General features: G+C 42.5%; 1 protein-coding gene across 5 annotated transcripts in view; it reads left to right on the forward strand.

Annotated features, from left to right (window-relative positions):
- khdrbs2 (KH domain containing, RNA binding, signal transduction associated 2) overlaps positions 1-21,076 on the forward strand; it is a 63,982-nt gene that overhangs the window by 7,403 nt on the left and 35,503 nt on the right. For all 5 annotated transcript variants that reach the window (XR_015866348.1, XR_015866347.1, XR_015866349.1 and 2 more), the window contains exons 2-3: positions 6,144-6,271; positions 18,983-19,099. Coding sequence is in view for 1 of the 5 variants with exons in the window: in XM_088420950.1 (XP_088277076.1) it covers positions 6,144-6,271; positions 18,983-19,099 (245 nt within the window). In the remaining 4 variants the exon portion in view is untranslated. The remainder of the gene's footprint in view (positions 1-6,143; positions 6,272-18,982; positions 19,100-21,076) is intronic.

The raw sequence follows: 21,076 nt of genomic DNA on the forward strand, positions 1-21,076 counted from the left end.
TTTACAGTAGAAAATGTCCAAGTGGCAAAAACATGTGTTTGGGAGCACATATTGTGGTACATTATTCATCCGGTAGTGGTTTCATAAGGAGAATGATTGGATAGGAGGAACAGGTGTCACTCTGTTTGGTCTCTTGACACTTCTTTCACTTTGTTGGCAACCTTAATTCATTTCAATGCCATTAAAATGCCTTCATTTGGCTTCTTCATTAACTGCGCCTTTTACTCGCTACAACGTTTGATGTTTTTTGTTGTTGTTGTCTTGTGGTGGTCGGCTTTAGAAAGACATCATGAAGGTGATGTGGCAACCTCGCGGTGACAGGCGGGTTAGAAATCTAGCCACCAAAAAAACTCATACTTCTTAAGAAATTGAATTTCGAATGTACCAAAGGTAAGAGTCCATCATTTATACGCGTAACTGTGGAAAGCTTGAAATACCATGATATAAAAGAAATGTCATAATATGAACTTTAACAGTTTCCCAGTTGGGCTGTCGCCTGTGTGTTTATCTGACTTCTGACCAACACAACTGATGGGCCCAAGCTATATGACAAAGCTAGAAAATTCACAAATGAACAGAGATGGGAAATGTAGGTCCAGAAAGGAAAAACCTTGCAACAGTTTGACTTCAGCCCCAGGTGCTTGTACTCAATCAGTCTTGTTTGACTGCTAGTTAAATAGAAGGACCAGTTGCTAAAGCCAAACTGTGGCAGAGTTTTTACTTTCACTTTAAGTTCCCATTTCTACTAATGAAACATGATAAGGCACATGTGTAAAGAGAAAGCAATTTCAGGTGACTATCTTTTGAAACTCATCAAAAGAATGCCAAGAATGTGCAAAGCAGTAATCAGAGCAAAGGGTGGCTATTTGAATATAAAACATGTTTTTGCTGATCAAACCACCAGTTTTGTGTGTGTTAAGTACACAACTTCACATGTACTCATTAATATATATTTTTTTACCTTCCGTGAGAATCAACAATGTCATTAAAATAAAGAAAATGCATCGAATGAGAAGGTGTTTCCCAACTTTTGGCCTGTACAGTATACATTTCAAGTCCAAACAAGTTTGCACCCTTCAAAAATTTCAGACAGCTCATAGTAGGGTGCAGTGCACTGTCAGAAACAGAATGCTGTATTGCTGTTACATCAAATGGCACATCCAGTAGGAATGGGGTTAGCATAGTGATTTCAGAGATGTAACAGCAGTAAACCAGTGGGCAGGAAGAACATTTATTTGATTTCCTGGTTGGCTGCTAAGCAACATCTTCCAAATTTGTGCAAGCTTGCGCAGGAGCACCATCTTCTCTGTGTCCTGTTATTGTTCCGACATGAATTAAAGATAAGCATCATTTGCAAGCTGATGTAAAAGGACAGTAAAAAAAAAAAACATACAGTATAAGAACTCTAAATACCTCAGCATTAGACATGGTGACACAATAAAAACAATGCAACGAATAGTATTGCTGCTGGTTGAGATAAATTAGATCAGATATGAACCTGATAGCTGTCACACGTGAACCACTAACCTATCACAACACCTGAATCACATGGCCAGTCATGTCTAAAGACTCACAGCGGACTGATGTCTCGGCGCCTTCGTCACATTGTGCGCCATTAAATAGCAGACAACACATTAATCACCTCCATCGACAGACCTCCCATCGCTCTCTCATGAGCAAGAGAGCGGAGGACAGCTGTGTTCAACACGCACACACGCATGCACGCGGACACACGTACACACACTGGTGGTATGCCCGGCCTGTTCTTGTTGATGATGTGCAAAAATCAAAGCTCAAAAATAGCTGGACCGTTAAACAGTAATAGCTTCACCTAAGGAATTGGTGAGCACTTGCAGAAAGAATGAGCAAATCATACATTATATATTCCGTAAGCACTTAACTCAGCATGTTTGCTTTGCATTTACTCATTAAAATAAAGTGACAAAGTGCAATGCTGATCCTGCATACTTTGCAAATGGCTGTGTTATGACTGAGAAGGAGAAATGTACCCCCAAGATGGTTAAGACCATAAATTAAACACTATGTATTTTCCCTTCAATCTGTTATTTGAATTTTTTTAAATATGAGGAATACATTGTTGGGAAAAAAATACAGCCCCTCTTGGGCCAGTTTTACCAACTTACATTAACACCAGCGTAAATAACTAAAGGGCCATTCATAATGTATTATTGAAAGTATTGAAAGCATCTCTAACAAAATGGTCTATTGAAAGGCCATCATGATTGTATATCCATAATTTGCATACTTTTTCAGATCTCATTTCTGTGTGTGGTAATTGGTTTTTGCTCCCCTTTTAAAATCAAATTTTCATTGCAGTGGAGAATTTTAAAACGGCATTTGATTTGTAAATCATCACTTAATCACAGCGCAAACGGATTACAAATAGCACAGCTCAGTCAAAAACAGAAAACAACAAGAGAACAAACACTCGTGCTTATTGTCAAGTAAGCCACCCGCCCTGCATTTACGTTCATCTGTCCAAAGCAGACAAAGACAAAGCTAATTGCTCTTTTCAGTCCATTCGACCAACAGATTTTAGCTGGCATGCTCAGAGGCTCTTTTTGTCTTTGACATGAACAAGCAATCGGTTACTGGAGTAATTTGATTTATTTATCTTTTCCTGCTTCGTAAAGCCTTCATAATAGGCTTCAAAAAGTCAATAATTGCAGATTCCTATGATGGTTGTTTTCTATTCAGACCATTTTCAAAGTTAATTTCATGCCTAAACCAATGCATTCAATTGGTGTGTTAGTGAGGTTTTTTTTCAACCTGACTTGTTAATGAATCACTTTTAGCTCTTCTTAAATGTTGCGTAATGCTATAACGATGTGCACCATAAATTGAATTCTTAAGTTTTGTTCAAGGATATTTTCTCTTGAAGCGTTTAGAAAAGGCAAAACACGAGGCATACAGTTCTCGACAGCAACAGCTATATAAATAGTAATGTTATAGTAGCTCACTGTTAAAAAAAAAAGAAATAAATAGAGCACAATATATGTTTGTGTCTCACTTTAATTGCAAAGTGGTAGAGAAAATGCTTTTGTTTGTTTGTAGGCTTTGTTATTTAGCAGTTTTATGCAAACAACATTGCCACAAAACTAGCACAAAGGCTAAAAGCAAAATCCATACCTTTTGGTAAAAATATAGATAAGTATGCAAATCAACAAATGAATTTTGTCTTCAAATATTTGAATCACAGTCTAAATTATCCCTCATGAGGATATTTGGTTAAGATAATGCTTGACTGGATGAATATTTGAAGAAACGCCTTCAGCCATAGAATGCATTAAAAAGTCTGAAAAACAGGAAGTAATCTTCTGACAAATATGTGAAGGAATATGAAAAACAAAACAATGTTTATTTTCAGAGTAGATTTTGAAGAATGTATTTTCTGTTTCTTCCATTTGCATCAAGCATTTGCCCCATACCAGATCAAAAAAACAGTTGTCCTCCTTTTCCCATAATCCTTTGGTAACCTTATTTTCCTTTCAAAAGTAAAATTTTCATTTGTTTTGGTGTCTGGGAAATAAATTTGGTCCCCCTCAAGACATTTATAGAGACTAAAACCAGAGCAAGCTGACTGTGCACACACTGTCTGACGCCTGAGTTGTATACTTAAATACATTTATCCCATGGTTGACCATTTACCCCCCCTCCTTTGATTTTATTCTTTTTTTTTTTTTCAAAATTCCTCTCTTTTGAGCAGCAGTTCTGTAGCAATTTTGGTCATTGCATCAGAGTGGATCAAGAGCACCAGAATAGTAACTCAGAGTTGAAATGATTCGTTTCCCTCAATGGGATTTTTTTTTATTTTTTTTATCCTGTGTGAGAAATTGAACGCAGTGACCTTCAGTTCACTTTCTTGTTAGTCTGATCCCTGCACTCACGTTGCTCTCCTTCTTTTTTTGAAAAACGATGATGCTTTTGCAAATGTTTTCCCACATTTGTTCACTGTAAGCCGATTTGCCTCTCTTTCACGCAAGCACAATCTTCTTGTGGCAGGCTGCAGACCACAAGTGATACACTGTTCTGGAATTCAAAACTCTCTTGAAGACATTGCTTCATAAAGATGACTGTGGTCATTTGAGGAGATAAATACATCTAAAATAATACAATAAGATAAAAAAAATAGATACCTTTTCAAATACAAAATACTGTAATATGTAATTAAATAAAAGTACCAACACAATACATAATAAAACAGTCAATAATATCAACAAGGACCAAAAATAAACTAAACCGAACTTCATTTGCTATTGTGCTTGAAAAGAACTAAATTCCATGAATTCCATAAATTCCATGATCGTGATGCAAATATTCTGCTAATTAACAATTTTCACATTGCCAGTATTATTGCATTTTACTGTTACTCTGGAGTGCTTTATTGTGTGTGTGTGTTTTTTTTATTCAGCCCCTTTGATTGCATCATCAAATTTTTGTTTGGGGTTTTGTTTTTTGGGTTCTTTGTTGGGTTTCCTTAGTATACTAACATGCTTTCCAAAAAGCCTGCATCTATATATATATATATATATATATATATATATATATATATATATATATATATATATATATATATATATATATATATATATATATATATATATCTCCGTCCTCAGTCTCAGATATCCTGGTCTCAGTACTTCGAGTTTTTTTCCAGGAAAAATAAAATATTTCAAAATAAAAAAAATCATTTAAAAAAAGTGCAAAATGTACAAAAATTGAAAAAAGCAAAAAAGTACATTATTATACAGTACTGTATTAATCAAATAACGAAGTAATAATAGTTAATAACTATGTTAAGAATTCTTCAAGCGTTAGAGTTCGTGACGGGTTTTTTATCTTATTTTGAAATAGATGCTTTTATTTTGTCGGGTTACGTTGCATTTCCGTTTCCTGTTTTACGTTTTCTGTGCGTCATTCGGCTTGTAACGGTGACGTAGTGAATGTCAACGTAAGCTCATATTTATAGTTTATTATCATTTATGTTGCTAACGCACGCTACTGCCTATGTTTTGTAAGCGATGAGTGTTTGTTCTGTTTATGTTTTTGTTTGTGTAGAGGTTGCATTTTATAGTTAGTAGTTGTTGTTAATTGTTGCTAACCCACTAATGTCGGCTAAAAATACAGTAAATTCGTAGATTTAGTGTTTATATGTTAGTTGACTGACTTTAAGATTGTTGTTGATTTATTTTTCAACAGATACTACATGATACACCATACATGAGCCAAAATAAATGTGAAGTTCAACGTGATGACTTGCGTACTCTTCCACCGGAGTCTTGGGACAGATAACCAGTCCTGAGTACAAATTCTCAACAAACTAAGTAATATTAGTCATTTAATGAATATACAATAATGTTATTAATGTTAACAAGGATAATGTAATGTTAAATAATAGGAGAAAGGAAATAAAATAGGCAAAAAATATTTTAAAAAAAGGATTGTTTATGGTTACTGCGGCTATATTGGGGCATACATAGAAATCTAGGAACTTAACATTACATTATCCTTTAAAAGCCTGGAAAAGTTAAGCTGCAATATATATATATATATATATATATATATATATATATATATATATATATATATATATATATATATATATATATATATATATATATATATATATAATTTTATATAATTTTAACAGTTTTAGCACAACTGCATTTAAATGCTCCCACATTTCTGAGCCATTTTCCCCATGCTGAATTAGTATGCTGGACCTCTGGTCAGTTTTTCCTAAAGCCTTGGACATATTACACATGATTGTTGGGACAGCTTTCACACGATTTCCCACTCATGTATGGTACAGATACAAAGTGCACTTTGATTAAAAAAAAACCAAACAATGATCTGCAATACGATCTTAATGTGAGAGCTCATAGATTTCATCCGCCCCACTCCAAACAACTGCTCTTTAATGACCTAAAGCGGCAGGGTAAACTCGCATCATAATGTGTGCCTAGTTACAGCTGTGTGAGGCTACGTCTAGTTACATTTCTCTCAAAGTGCTCCAGAGTCAGATATTTTTCCCCCGTCATTTTTGCAAGCACCCTGACACCAGACGAGACAGCATTGACTGATGCACAGCTAAACAACTATCTCCTTTGTCTCCTCTGCAGAAATTGAAAAGCATGAAGGTGATGAACTACAAAAAGATGGCATAATGAAGAAATACCTTGACATTATCAGCAATAAAAATATAAAGCTGTCAGAAAGGGTTCTCATCCCAGTGCAACAGTATCCAAAGGTAAGACTGATTCAACTGCTCTGTATGTCTGTCAATAGTATGTCTACATTTAGTCCAACCTAGTGTTCAACGATTACGTAACCATGGCTAGAATTGGCATGCAAATAAAACTTTTTAGACCAACCAAAACACATCTCATGTCCCTCATGATTCCTTTATCACTCTATCGGTATTTCACTGTTGTCCCGAAGAAGAGGAACATGCACTCCATCCCAGTAAGCTACTTTACAGAATCCATACATTAATTAACTGAATTTCAAGATCACTATTGAGAAAATCATTAAACTTCCGCATGTTCAGGAAGTCTCCACTCTGTTTATCGATTTTAAATAATTACATGATAGTAAAGCTTCTACTTCCCGTTTTCATTCAGTTTACTGTATTCACAGCTCAGGCAACAGTGATACTGTCGAAGGCAGAACAGGATATCGTTGACAGATCAAACGTATGAAAACTCTAGTTCATAGTTTTTGAAGTACTTTTTGGCTCTATTACAGGCTATTTTTCATGTGCAGATTACAGATTATTAAAGAAAGAAGTGCTGCATGCTGTCGTTGCTTTGCTGCTTAATTACATTCACCCGGTGATGTCCGGTGGCTCCAGTAGGTAAATCAGTCCTTGATTAGATAGTTAATGAAAGTGCAGCAGAGCCTGCAAATAACAAGTGCTATGAACTTTAGAATCAATGAAAATACAAAAGGCACCGCAAACCAACGTGATGACCACAATCAGATGACATGTCCAATTCGATGCATAGTGCCTGACGATCTGTAAGGCTGCATAGCAAGAGGGATCAAAGAGTTTTGGAGTCAGTTTGTGGAGCACATCGTAGAGAGCAATCCAGACCAGAGGAATTCAAATAAAAATGCTGAGGAACCCCAAAAACATTTATCAAAGTCAGTCAGGCCAACATTGGCAACAGCAGGCAGGTCAAACAAGAGTAGATTATTACAAATGTTAAAAGGAGCCTATGGACATATGTACATGTCTGTGCTTTTCTGTGGATACCAGTCGAGTGTATTTTTGAGCTGCAGCACCGTATTTGTACGTTTGGACCAGAGGTCCTGAAATACAAATCCACATTCAGTCGTACTGTAATTTATGATTTTTTTTTTCATTAATGACATATTTATTTGGAGAAATAGTACATCATATAGAAGACAAGATGAAAATGCAAACTCTTTTTGTTAAGTATGCATCCACCGAGAACGGGCTGGGTGTGGTATTGAAGGCCTGTTAAAGGACTGATCCTTATTACATATGTAAAAGCAGAAGTTGTCACTTCAGATTGCATATATATTTAATGTTGTATACTTTGTGTTTGACTCCCTCTTCCAATGAGTCTCTCACTAAGGCAGTCTTTCTCAAAGACTCCTTCTCAGTCCTGAGGGGGCGCGAGGCAATGGCAGGGAGGCCACTCTTTTGTCACGTTCCTTGCTGATTGCACTTCTGTTTTAGGCGGGGTTCTCCGTCCGCCACAAGGGGGCGGAGTCACTGGCCGCACACCTGATGGCAATTGTCATCAAGAGCTTTTTAAGTGCGGTCGGTGCAGGAGGACGACGCCAGGTTATTCCTTCGCCACTCCCCGAGAAGTCCCGTGAAGCACCCTGCGTTCTGTTCGCGAGTTTTCCTCTCTTGAGCGTTTTTGGTTTGTACTTTGCCTTTTGCACCCTCGTTGGTTATTTTTGCTGTATTTTTTTTTTTTTTCAGTTGTCCTCCTGCGGACTCCACTCCCTCGTTGCCCTGCACTTACTTGGTTTCTAGCATACAGACACTTTTGTCTCTTTTTTGGTTGCGCTTTGTAATTTTGTTTGAAGTTTGACACCTTTTGGATTTTTTTTGGTTCCACGTTTGCCATGTGCTTTTTGTAAATAGACCTTTTGTACTTTTAAATCATATGCGTCTGGTTGGGGTCCTCATCCCGCTCGTGTCCCGTGGTTATTCGTAACAGCTTTTTTTTTTTTGCCACGTGAAGTGTAATTTCAATAAAATAAGGATTGGAATGTTTTGGGTTTTTTTCGGGTACTTTGATGCACTTGTTTTTTTGTTTTTTTTTCGGTTTAGACTAATCTGTAACCTGTAGAAACAATGTAAAAAAAAAAGTATTGTTTTAAATCATTTCATATAGCTTATTTCTTTTGTTAATGTGAAAAAGGATGCAGTTTTCGGTACTACAGTACTTATACAAAATATAATTGAGAAGCTCTGCACAAAGGGGTGTACATCAAATTGGCTTCTTTTCATTTCACACTCTCAACACACTTTTGTCATTGCCGCTGTTTCCTCGGGTATTCAACAATGTCCTGCCTTGGTGGGAGAGCAGCAAAAAAATTTTTTTACAAGACATCATAAATCTCTTCTGTCAGGTTTTGGATGTGCCGCAGTGCCCATTCTTGCTTACAGCAGCCCTGCTGCCTGAACGTAATTAAATGTAAATTAATTACATTATTGCTTGGGAAAAGTCTTCGACATAGTTTTTGATATGGTGAATTGGTTTCATGGAAGATTAATGTCATCTCACAGTAAAATAATTTATAATCCCTGCACTTAGTCTCTGTAATGCACTACATGAGCCTAGTGCAGGATGCTTTGACATTGCATCCTGAGGCGCTTAAATGATTCCAAGCCATTGTTGATAGTTCTGCTCTGTCATTCTTCCAAATGTGTGTTTTGGGCAAGGTCTGCTAAGAATACTGGCTTGATGACTGAAATGCATCCTCATGAAGGTTATTTGGTGCTTAAAAATTGCATGATTTGATGAATGCTGATATGCAGCATCTGTGTTAGTTGGCAGAGTAACATCCATAACATCCATATACAGACAACGGTTTAACGAGGGGATGGTCATTTAGGATAGGTTTTGTATTCTTGATCCATGCAATACAAGACAAAAGATATTTTTGCTAATTAAGATGATGGAAATATAATTATACCAGTGGTGGTGCATCAGGTCCAGCAAGGCCTTTTCTGCTGGCCTAACATAAACTGACATCATTATCATAACTATAATAAACTATAATAATTATAATAAAAGTCAATGTCATTTTAAATGTATTTTTACCAAATAAATATATGTTATATATAGAATTATTCTCAATATTCTGTTCTTTTCATGTTTTATCCATATAGTTACACTCCTTCCAGTGTTCAGGTTTTAGGTTAGAGTTTTTAGCCAATTCAGCTAACTTGTGTTGCCAGGTTGTATGAAATCTGCCTGCAATCAGATTTGAGGGCATTCACAAGCTACATATGTAAAGTTAATATAGCGAGCAGACAGCTGCAATAGCCAATAAGGTGGCCACCTCGAAGCCTCACTTTGAATATGATGTGATTGGATGCTCACTGCAGGGAGGCGGTGCTCATTGTTCAACCGTGTTTAACACTGAAAAATGAAGTTGTTTAATAAAGGTATTTAAAAAAAACACGTTGCTGAATCAAGCAACACCATATTACTTGGTGATCTGCACTAAAGGCATAGCATACGGCGAAGCCAGACCCGCGGACATTTAGCAAAAAAAAATCCAACCTGGTCACTTTATTTTGAACCCACAATGGCTGAAGGAGAGCAAAATTGTCCAATACTTTTGGGGCCTGTCCATATAGGGAGATATATCATGACGTAACGTAATGAAGCAACTTTGAAGTGTGAGGCAGGAACCCTGCCACAGCTACAAATTAGCAGACCTCTTTATGGCACGTACTATATAAACTTCCTTCTTTCCACGTTCTTTATAAAGATTATAGTCGATTCGAACATCAACATGTAATTACGACTATCTTGGAAGAAGCTACCAAAAAACCTAAGAAACTGAACGGTTTTTTTTTGGTTTGTTTTTTTTGATGAGAGAAAACAATAAAAAGTGGGTCTACCCTGAATAAAGGACACCCAAGGATCAACATTGGCCAGGCTTTCACTCTTTGGCATGAGCTCAAAGACAAGGAGGGATTTCCGACCGACGCTGCCCTGGTTCTTTTCCTGCTGGACCAGTAAGTAGCTTATGAAGCTCAAACCCAAATGACAATGCTAAAGTTAGCTATGGGAAAAATGTGTGGTAGTAATAAATAGCCATCAGCTTGACAGTTCACAGGTGCACACTGACTCAAGCAGCCATGCAACAAATTCAAAAGTATGATATTATTTGGACAGTATTATATTCATTACCACTTTGCTAATCGTCTTTCATACAGCCACTGGAAACAGAAATATAATTCAGTCCAAGAATGGGTGACCATGGATTTCGTTACACTATGCTGTCATCGGAAATGTAGTCTTCCTTCAGGCAAAACACTATCGCATTTGTCAGTGTAGCGCTGCGATAATCAGAATTGAAAATTCTAAAGTGTTGCTTGGATAAAAAAAAAGGGTAATGGGTTATGCTACAGTAAATTTCGAACAAAGCTTCAATCATGCGCTATTTGATTCAAATCATGCTGCGATCTTGGTTGTCCCTATCAATCAAACGTCGCATTTAGTCCAAATCTTTCTGCAATTTTTGATACATCAGACACCGTCAATTTTAAAACAGGTCATGTTTGAACCTTTTGGCTCAGTGTTTGTACAACAAGTAACCATATTTGACTATGTAAATCTATCATACATTATGTGAGGTAAATTATTCACTTTGGTAGCCTTCTACCCTGTACGTAAGTTAAGTTTTGAACACGAATGCCAGTTGTATGACGACGAGAATTTGTTTTGCCATTCAAGACTAAGACAGCACAACCAGAGTTTTAAATGATGCTGTTTTTGTTTCGTTGTACACATGCGGAGCAAAATTCAGATGTTTAACGTGTGTTTATATATAGCATAGCAGGTTCTGCAGGTACATGCATAGCCCATAACATAATAATTTGTGATATGTCCTTGTGAATAACACAATTTTGAGTACATCCATCCTGTCTCATTGTGACCTTTAGATAATCTTCTGTGTCATTCATAGCGACATTCCATTTCTGTCTATCCCAGAAAAACATTTCATTATGGAAGGGTGTTTTGCTTTGATAAGTATAGAATGGCGTGTATGCATGGTGTGAATTAAACATGAGCATGTGTGATACAGTGTTTGTGATAAGCTTTTTATGTCCACATCGATTTGAAATAAATGTCCTTGCAAAATAACAATGTTGAAGTTTATATTGGCACATTTCACAATTTGTTCATTCTTCCAGTATCCTTACTACTTATTCCATGGTGAAAACTACATCTTATGGCTGATCATGCATCTCTTTTAGTAGAATTTGTCACAGTTCACCAGTTCAGCCACCTCACTCCCAGCCTCACCTGCTCAGCCCTCCTGCTAATCAGCCCAAACACTAACACCTGCTGCCACTCACCCGCCTAGTATAAAGCCCGCTCACTTCCATCCACAACCTGCCAGATTGTCTCTATGCATCACGCCGAGCTTTCCAGCGACTCCTCCTGCCAGCCTGCCCGTTGCCTGACCCTGTTTGTTCCTGACCACCCGACTGCCCGCCGAATTGACCGAAGTATTGGTATTTCGACCCTGTCTGCCTCTGACCACCCGCTAGCCTGCCGTCTTAATCTGTCTGCCCGAGCCCTCCTCCTGTCCCGCTCCCTCAGCCCGGCTCCCAGCCAAGCCCCGCTCTCCTGACTCCGAGACCCCCTAGACTTCTTCGCCACGCTCTCGTCGGCTTCCACAAACCATCTGCACATTCTGTTTAATAAACTTTCTGCATTTGCCCTTACCAGTTGTGCGTGCGCTTGGGTCCTCTCTCCTCCGGTCGTCACAGTACAATCTGGCCAAACGCAATGGACCCAGCACGCCGACCTTCTCTCAGCCCGGTCCCCCAGCCAGCACCCGATCCCCAGGTTGGGCTTCCGGAACGGTATGAGGGCGATCCTGAAACATGCGAGGCGTTCTTAACCAATTGCTCCTTGCTGTTCGCTCTCCAACCGAGGACGTTCACCACCGAACAAGTTAAGGTAGCGTTCGTCGTAAATCACCTTACAGGCCGTGCACGCTTGTGGGGAACGGCGGAGTGGAGGAGGCAATCTCCGGCTTGCACGTCCTTCCAAGCGTTCGCGGCGGAACTCCAGAAAGTTTTTGGACTCAGCTATGCCAGCGCGGAGCTGGGAAGGGGCCTGCTTGAGCTCCGGCAAGGAAATAGGTCAGTAGCCGATTACGCAATCGACTTCCGCACCAGAGCCAGCCAAAACCGCTGGAACGATCCGGCTCTCGTAGATGCCTTCCTGCACGGCCTGTCTAGTCGCCTAAAGGACGAGTTGGTTTCCCACGAGCTTCCCACCACCCTGGACGCGATCATCGCCTTGGCAACCCGTATAGATATCCGACTTCAGCATCGCCGACGTGAACGAGAGAGAGAGAGACTGGAGAGAGGGACGGTCCCTCTAGCCAGACACGCCTTCCGGCCGCCTGCCACGCCAGCGCCCTCTGGGGTTGAGGCCGAGCCCATGCAGCTTGGGCGCGCCACATTGACTTCAGACGAACGGCAACGACGCCGTGCGGGCAACCTTTGCCTCTATTGTGGTCAAGAGGGGCATTACGTTGCTTCCTGTCCGGTAAAAGCCAGGGCCCAGCCGTAAATAAGGGGATACGGTTGGGCCAAGCTCTCTCTTGCTCCCCCCGTCCAAAACGTCTTCTCCAGGTGCGCTTGGTCCTCCCTGGCGGCACGCATGTCCTGGGGGCTCTGGTGGATTCTGGGGCCGATGCAAACATCATCAGCAGAGAGCTGGTCACCCAAATTGGCCTTGCACACACTCCCTTGCCCAAGCCAACGCCGTCCTATGCTCTGGATGGTCGCCCTCTTGGGCTAATTACACACCAGACAGTCCTCGTTCCCATGCATCTGTCTGGGAACCATGAGGAGAAGATCCAATTTCATATTCTGAACAAACCAAACATCCCCTTGATCCTGGGCCTACCCTGGCTCTGTCTCCACAACCCTCACATAAACTGGGAGACAGGAGTCATTCTTAGCTGGTCTCCGTCCTGCCACCGGTCCTGCCTCAAACGAGCTTCGACTCCCGACGTATGCATTCCTCTACCGGCCCAGGCGGACATGGCTGGTGTTCCTCCTGAATACCATGATCTCTGCCAAGTTTTCAGCAAGACGAGAGCGACATCTCTTCCTCCTCATCGGCCATATGATTGTGTCATCGACCTACTTCCAGGGACGACGCCCCCCAGGGGTCGCCTCTACTCATTGTCTGCTCCAGAGCGACGAGCCATGGAAGAGTACATAAATGACTCCCTGTCAGCCGGCATTATCCGCCCGTCTTCCTCTCCTGCGGGGGCTGGATTCTTTTTTGTCAAAAAGAAGGACCAGACGCTCCGTCCCTGCATAGATTACCAAGGCCTAAATGACATAACCGTTAAAAACCGGTATCCTCTCCCCCTTATGACTTCTGGGTTTGAGCTTCTCCAGGGCGCCTCCTTCTTCACCAAGTTGGATCTGCGCAGCGCTTATCATCTGGTTCGGGTCCGAGAAGGGGATGAGTGGAAAACGGCATTCAACACCCCCCTGGGACATTATGAGTATTTGGTCATGCCCTTTGGCCTTACAAACGCCCCAGCAGTGTTTCAGTCTTTGATCAACGATGTCCTGCGTGATATGCTGGAAAAGTTTGTCTTCGTATATCTTGACGACATCTTAGTGTTTTCCCGGACCCGGGAAGAACACACATCCCATGTCCGTACAGTACTCCAAAGGCTGCTGGAAAACTCCCTGTTTGTGAAAGCAGAGAAATGTGACTTCCATAAAACTTCAGTCTCCTTTCTGGGGTACATCATCTCAAAGAACAGCATCGCTATGGATCCTGCCAAGGTCTCGTCTGTCACCACCTGGCCTGTTCCCGAAACCCGCAAACAGCTTCAGCGTTTTCTCGGATTTGCTAACTTCTACAGACGATTCATCAGGAACTACAGCACCCTGGCTCGTCCACTTACCACTCTGACCAGTTCAAAGATCAAATTTCAATGGAATCCTGCAGCAGATGAAGCCTTCCGGACGCTTAAAGCCCGCTTCACTTCAGCTCCAATCCTCCTGATGCCAGACCCGGAGCGTCAGTTCGTGGTGGAGGTGGATGCCTCCAACGTTGGACTAGGGGCTGTCCTATCCCAACGCTCCGCAAAAGACAACAAGCTCCATCCCTGCGCTTTCTACTCCCGCCGCCTTACCCTGGCTGAGATTAACTATGACATCGGGAACCGAGAACTTCTTGCCGTGAAAGCGGCACTAGAGGAGTGGCGGCATTGGTTGGAGGGCACCAAGGTTCCCTTCCAGGTGTGGACGGACCACAAGAACCTTGAATATATAAGGCAGGCCAAAAGACTTAACTCGCGCCAGGCCCGTTGGGCACTCTTCTTCACACGCTTTAACTTTGTCCTCGCCTACCGCCCTGGCTCCCGAAATGTAAAACCGGATGCCCTTTCCAGACAGTTTGAACGCATGGATTCCCCAGGCAAAGAACCAGAACCGATCCTTCCACCCTCATGCATCATCGGAACCCTCACCTGGGACGTTGAGGAGAGAATAAAGTCAGCCGCCAGAGGTCAACCCGCACCTAGCGCCTGCCCGCCCAACTGCTTGCCTGTTCCCGACCACCTGCGCTCTGAGGCCTTGCAATGGGCTCACTCCTCCAAATTGACCTGTCACCCTGGGGTTCGCCGGACAATAGAGGCCCTGAGACAACGCTTTTGGTGGCCCACCTTAGAAAAGGACGTAGGTGAATTTGTCAAGGCCTGTCCGGTCTGCAACCAACATAAACCCAGTCATCGACCCCCAGCTGGCTTACTGCACCCCCTTCCGATTCCCCATCGGCCCTGGTCCCATATCTCGTTAGACTTCATCACTGGTCTACCCCCTTCCAATGGCAACACAGTCGTTCTGTCTATAGTGGATCGGTTCAGCAAAATGGCCCACTTCGTTGCACTCCCAAAACTCCCATCCGCCAAGGAAACGGCCATCCTTCTCTTAAATCATGTCTTCCGACTCCATGGGCCACCCCTTGACGTGGTTTCAGACAGAGGTCCCCAGTTTGCCTCCTCCTTTTGGAAAGAATTCTGTCGGCTCCTTGGAGCAACTGCCAGTCTTTCATCCGGCTTCCATCCCCAGACCAATGGGCAAACCGAAAGGGTCAACCAGGAGCTTGAGAAGGCCCTCCGATGTCTGTCTTCACGGGACCCGCTGTCCTGGTCCACCCACCTCCTATGGGCCGAATATGCCCACAACTCACAGACCACCTCTGCCACAGGTCTGGCTCCCTTTGAATGTGTGTTTGGATACTTACCTCCGCTCTTCCCTGCCCTGGACACTAACACCTCCTGCCCTTCCGCTCTTGCATTCGCCCGCCGGTGTCGGCGCACATGGTCTCGAGCTCGCGCCGCACTCCTGCGTGCAAAGGAACGATACATTCGCACCGCTGACAGGCGGCGCACCCCGGCGCCTGCATACCAGGTGGGCCAGAAGGTCTGGCTGTCAACCCGCGACCTTCCTCTCCGGGTCGAGTCCAACAAGTTGGCTCCTCGTTTCATTGGCCCCTTTCCCATACAGAAGGTCTTGAGTCCGGCCGCGGTCCGTCTCTCTCTTCCCCGATCAATGCGGGTCCATCCGACCTTCCACGTCTCCCGGATTAAGCCTGCGGTTGACAGTCCCCTGGTCCCGGCTGCTCCGCCTCCTCCTCCTCCTCGGCTCGTTGATGGGGGCCCTGTCTACACGGTCCGCCGGCTTCTTCGTTCACGTCGGCGGGGCAGGGGCCTCCAGTATTTGGTGGACTGGGAGGGGTATGGTCCTGAGGAGCGTTCCTGGATTCCTGCTCGCCAGGTTGTGGATCCGTCCCTGATCACAGATTTTCATCGTCTTCACCCGGATCAGCCGTCTAGGTCATCTGGGCGTCGTAATGTGCCCCGGCGCGTCGCCCGCCCTCCCGCCCGTGGGGGTTCCCCGGCCGTTGGCCTTTCCCTCCCGCCCGGTGGTTTTGGGACGTCGGGAGCCGTCCTTTGATGGGGGGGTTCTGTCACAGTTCACCAGTTCAGCCACCTCACTCCCAGCCTCACCTGCTCAGCCCTCCTGCTAATCAGCCCAAACACTAACACCTGCTGCCACTCACCCGCCTAGTATAAAGCCCGCTCACTTCCATCCACAACCTGCCAGATTGTCTCTATGCATCACGCCGAGCTTTCCAGCGACTCCTCCTGCCAGCCTGCCCGTTGCCTGACCCTGTTTGTTCCTGACCACCCGACTGCCCGCCGAATTGACCGAAGTATTGGTATTTCGACCCTGTCTGCCTCTGACCACCCGCTAGCCTGCCGTCTTAATCTGTCTGCCCGAGCCCTCCTCCTGTCCCGCTCCCTCAGCCCGGCTCCCAGCCAAGCCCCGCTCTCCTGACTCCGAGACCCCCTAGACTTCTTCGCCACGCTCTCGTCGGCTTCCACAAACCATCTGCACATTCTGTTTAATAAACTTTCTGCATTTGCCCTTACCAGTTGTGCGTGCGCTTGGGTCCTCTCTCCTCCGGTCGTCACAGAATTACAATACATGCAAGTGTAGAACCTCTATGTACAGTATGTGTGCACCTTTCCTAGCATCTTTAATTCCTCTAATATCTACATAACTATCTGGGTTGGGACGGCAGGGGGCACATTGGATCATTTCAAAGCTCATTTAACAGCAGTACCTGCCCCCTTTTCAAAGCCCAAATTGCCTGCCATGGAGCTGCAGAATGGCTCCAGACATTAACTTAATGAAAACAGGCCACTCTCTTTCTAGTGCCCAGCAAGTATGTTTCCACCATAGCGGCCATGGCCATCTGCTGTCCAGCTCCCTGCCAGCGAAGGCACAGTCCTGTCAAAGCGGCCCCCGTGAAGAGAGGTGTCCAATAGGTGCTTTAATTACGCAGATCAGAGGACAAGCGAGGACAGCGGGGGTGCTTTTGTTTTCCTAAGGATGGGTTCATTTGTGCATCCCTTGGTGCGAACATGGCGCTCAGCGGTGATGTTAATGTTGGCAAAACGGGCTGAGTGTGCACTTGTCAGAGTTGAGTCGCTGCCGCCACACAGCTGGCACAGGAGTTATTAGCAGCTCGGCCGCAGCGGGAGAAGGTTGTTTTGTGGGAAGGTTAATATCATTTGGGTTAGGCTTGTGAAGCGGTAGCGGGCTGACGTCCACCTGTTCGGTTCTGGAGGTGGTCTCTTCATACTGAAATCACACATTTGAAGGTCAAATGCAGTGGTGTTACGTCGTCCATGTATTTGTGCAGAAAAACCTGCAAGCACAAGCACTGAATTTGTTAAGTACAAGGTTTTCTAAATAAAGATTTGGATTGTAATGAGGGGGCGGGACAAGATAAGCTTTGATGTCCTTCTGTCCCTTCTCAAACCTTTCATTGTATTTTTTTGTTTCACATTTCTCCTCTCCGCTTTATATTTTGATATTTGTTGCCAGTGATGAATTTACCACACTTTTTAACCTAATTCCCGTAACACATTTTTTGGATTGATTTTCAAGGTCCGCTGAACTATAAATTATTTGAAAACGAGATCAAGCGTTAACTAGATGTTGTTCGCCACAAAAAGAACTGCGCAATTATGCACACATCATTTCAGCACTTAGCAGAAGTAACTGTGAGAAATACCTGTTGCTAGTAGCATAACATTATCAAACTCTTTCAATGTAATGTACTGAAATGTCCAGTTACCATCAATTTTCTATTACTTTATTAATTGCTGCATTCATCCAAGTGTCAGTGAATTGATCAAAGCACATCTTCTCATTCAATTCGTCCATGAGAATGTCTTGTTTTGACACTTTCAACTCAATTTTGTTTAAAGAGCACAGAAACAACGACAAAATGAAATCAAAATCCTTAATTGGACCAGCAAAATATGTAAAATGCCCACGTTTGGAAATTATAATTCATATTCAAATTGATAACAGTTTGATAATCATGTTATGAGCATTCCACCCCTTTCAACCCCCGCCTCCCCACGTCAAAAAAATAAAAATGAAAAGCGACTGAACTTATCTCGGTGACCACAGGTGAGCATTTCGGCCGTCTGATAAGAACAAAGAAATGCTTATCTGTGCACACAACCAAGAAATTATTGTCCATGTGATCACATAGGCTGGTGCACGGTGCGAGGGAAATGATAGTCATAGCCCGAGGCTCGAATCTGATCGTTTGTCATCTGGTTACTATTGCTTAATTTCCACAGGGAGGAAACTCATTATTTCTGACTTTATCTCAGCACTGACCTCTAGAACGGTCTCAGGGATGTTATTGGTTTCATCCCATGTTTCGCCATCGTTTTCCTACTTCTGCACGACACAGACGATCCTCAAACCAATAAGATACATGACCAGCGAGGGCAGAGTTCAAACCAAAGATGGGTGGATGACATTATGCTGAACCATGGATGAGAGTCCCATTCACCTTTAATGCGCCACAGAAAAAGCACAATGATATTGATCTATTACAGGCTACATTACACGATATTTTCCCACATGACGGATGGCGAAAGGAATTTGAGATTATATTGATAAAAAAATGACAAATGGCCGGTAAACACCTTTTGCGGCTAGCCGTTTTTCCCAAATGGATCACATTTCATTTCCTCCGAGACTGAGGAATCGGTGAATTGTGCTGGCCCCCAAGTGTAAATCATTGGTTCATGTCACAATTTAGATTTCTCGCCTTGCAACTCCTTGCTTTTCCTCTCACTTCTGTTGTAGTTTAATTTTGTTGGAAAGCTGCTGGGGCCTCGGGGAAATTCCATGAAAAGGCTACAAGAGGAAACAGGAGTCAAGATGTCCATCCTCGGAAAAGGCTCCATGAGGGATAAAGGAAAGGTAAGACAAATCTATTTATGTTGAAATATGCTTCATGGGATTTTTTTGGTACACGAAATAAATGTAAATGTTAACAGCAACTTTAAAAAAAGAAAAATCCAAGCCAACAATATCCAAACACTCTCAGAGATGAATCGCTTTCAGTTGATAAACAGATGAAGCGGAGGACATGTATAATTTAAAAGCATATTGTGTAATTGTCATGATTGAGCGCAACATAATGAAGCGCTCTGCTCCAGTCGTTTATCGTGCTGACATGTTATCCCCTGGAGCTAAACTTAGCCGAGCGTGCACGCAGTCAGCTTGCCATCATAACAGGTCTCAATGTCGTCCTATAGGGTTTCATCGCTCTTAATGCTGAAGACATCGCTTTCACACAACATCGAATGACACAACATAAAAAGCGCTGCCTTTGGTTAAAGGGGGGCTCCCATTACAACACACAGCGAATACAGGGCTCTTGTGGACATCATCACAACATTTCTATTGATTTTAATAAGTTTTACTTTTGCAGGCTTGCGATTACTGAGGTCAGTTTATGCGCTTGTGAGTATTAGATGTTTAAAAGAATTTAGTGTCATGTCAGGACAAAACAAATCAGACGTTTGAGTACATCGTTTTTGAATTGCAAATAAGGGACGGACCAGTCAATTGACTATGTAATCAATTGACTTTTCTTGACAATTTCTTTCATTTTTGATGTAGTAGGATAACCTCACCTTGTTGTGTGAATATTTGGACTTCACAATGCTGAGATTGGCTGGCAACCAGGCCAGGGTGTCCCCCGCCTACTGCCCCAAGATGGCTGGGATAGGCACCAGCAACCCAGCGGCCTTAGTGAAGATGAACGTCTAAAAGAAAATGGATGGGTGTATAATGCTGTATGGATGTATTGCACTCAATTTTGCCTCAGGAGCTTCAAGATGTGATTAGTCATTCAACTACGCACAGCTGAGGGAATTCATAACAATAAATCAATGGATGACGATGATCCTTGTCTTTTTTGTATCGTTATTCATTTTTCCTGTAGTCTTGAAGCTTTGGAGGTGCAGTAGGCTTACACAATTAGTAATACCCAGTAGAGGGTGCGGTGAAATCTGTCCCCGTTATTGTGCTACCTGAACTGTAAAATTTGAAACATGCAGTAAAAAGCAAGAGAATTGCTTCTACTGTGGATATGTGATAATGTTATCTACGCCACCCTGTGTTGATGTTCTCTGGGCTAGCAAAGATAACGCATAATATGTGTGAATTCCGACAACTGAGTGATTGTTTTCTCCACTGGCTGCGTTCACTTGAATGCATGCTCATACTATAAGATTAGGTAGGCTGGTTTTATTGTGGCTTCTTTATTTTGCATTCAATTGAACATGAATAAGTTTTTTTCAGTGTTGTGTTTTCTCTTCTGGCTTCAGTTCAGCTTATTTTCTTTTGTTTACAAATGTATTTAATATTTACATGGCAAGAGAATAGTTGGGATGTAATTGCATCCCGGCGGGGAATACATTGCACTCATAATTGTTCTTCACTGCGTCCACTATTGAAGAAAGTGATTACAGTGAAACCCTTTATTGCATATAGGAGGTTTGGCATTCACAAATGTATATGCAATGTTCCCGAATTTTGGAACGTGCTCTGTAATTGTTTTGCCACCATCCCAGGGCATCTTGAAAGTAAAGTAAATTAGGGAGTTTCATTCAGTAGAGCCTTGCTGCCACTTAATTCAATGTACAGTATTGGCAATTAAAAACCTTTGTTGTGAGAATATCAAGTACTAATGGATTACGTCTCAACAATTTTGGTCTTCAATTATAATGAAATTATGACATTATATCCCATAGATTTATGTCAATCAGAAAGATGATGCAATTACAATCTGATTGTGTTGTTAAACAATATTTACATATCCAAATTCATACACAAATGCCCAGTTTTATTATAAACATAGGAATTCCCAGTTGGATACACTGTGGTTCA

This window comes from Hippichthys cyanospilos, chromosome 8 (assembly GCF_059441005.1).
Source record: "Hippichthys cyanospilos isolate Australia breed blue-spotted pipefish chromosome 8, RoL_Hcya_1.0, whole genome shotgun sequence".
NCBI lineage: Eukaryota > Metazoa > Chordata > Actinopteri > Syngnathiformes > Syngnathidae > Hippichthys > Hippichthys cyanospilos.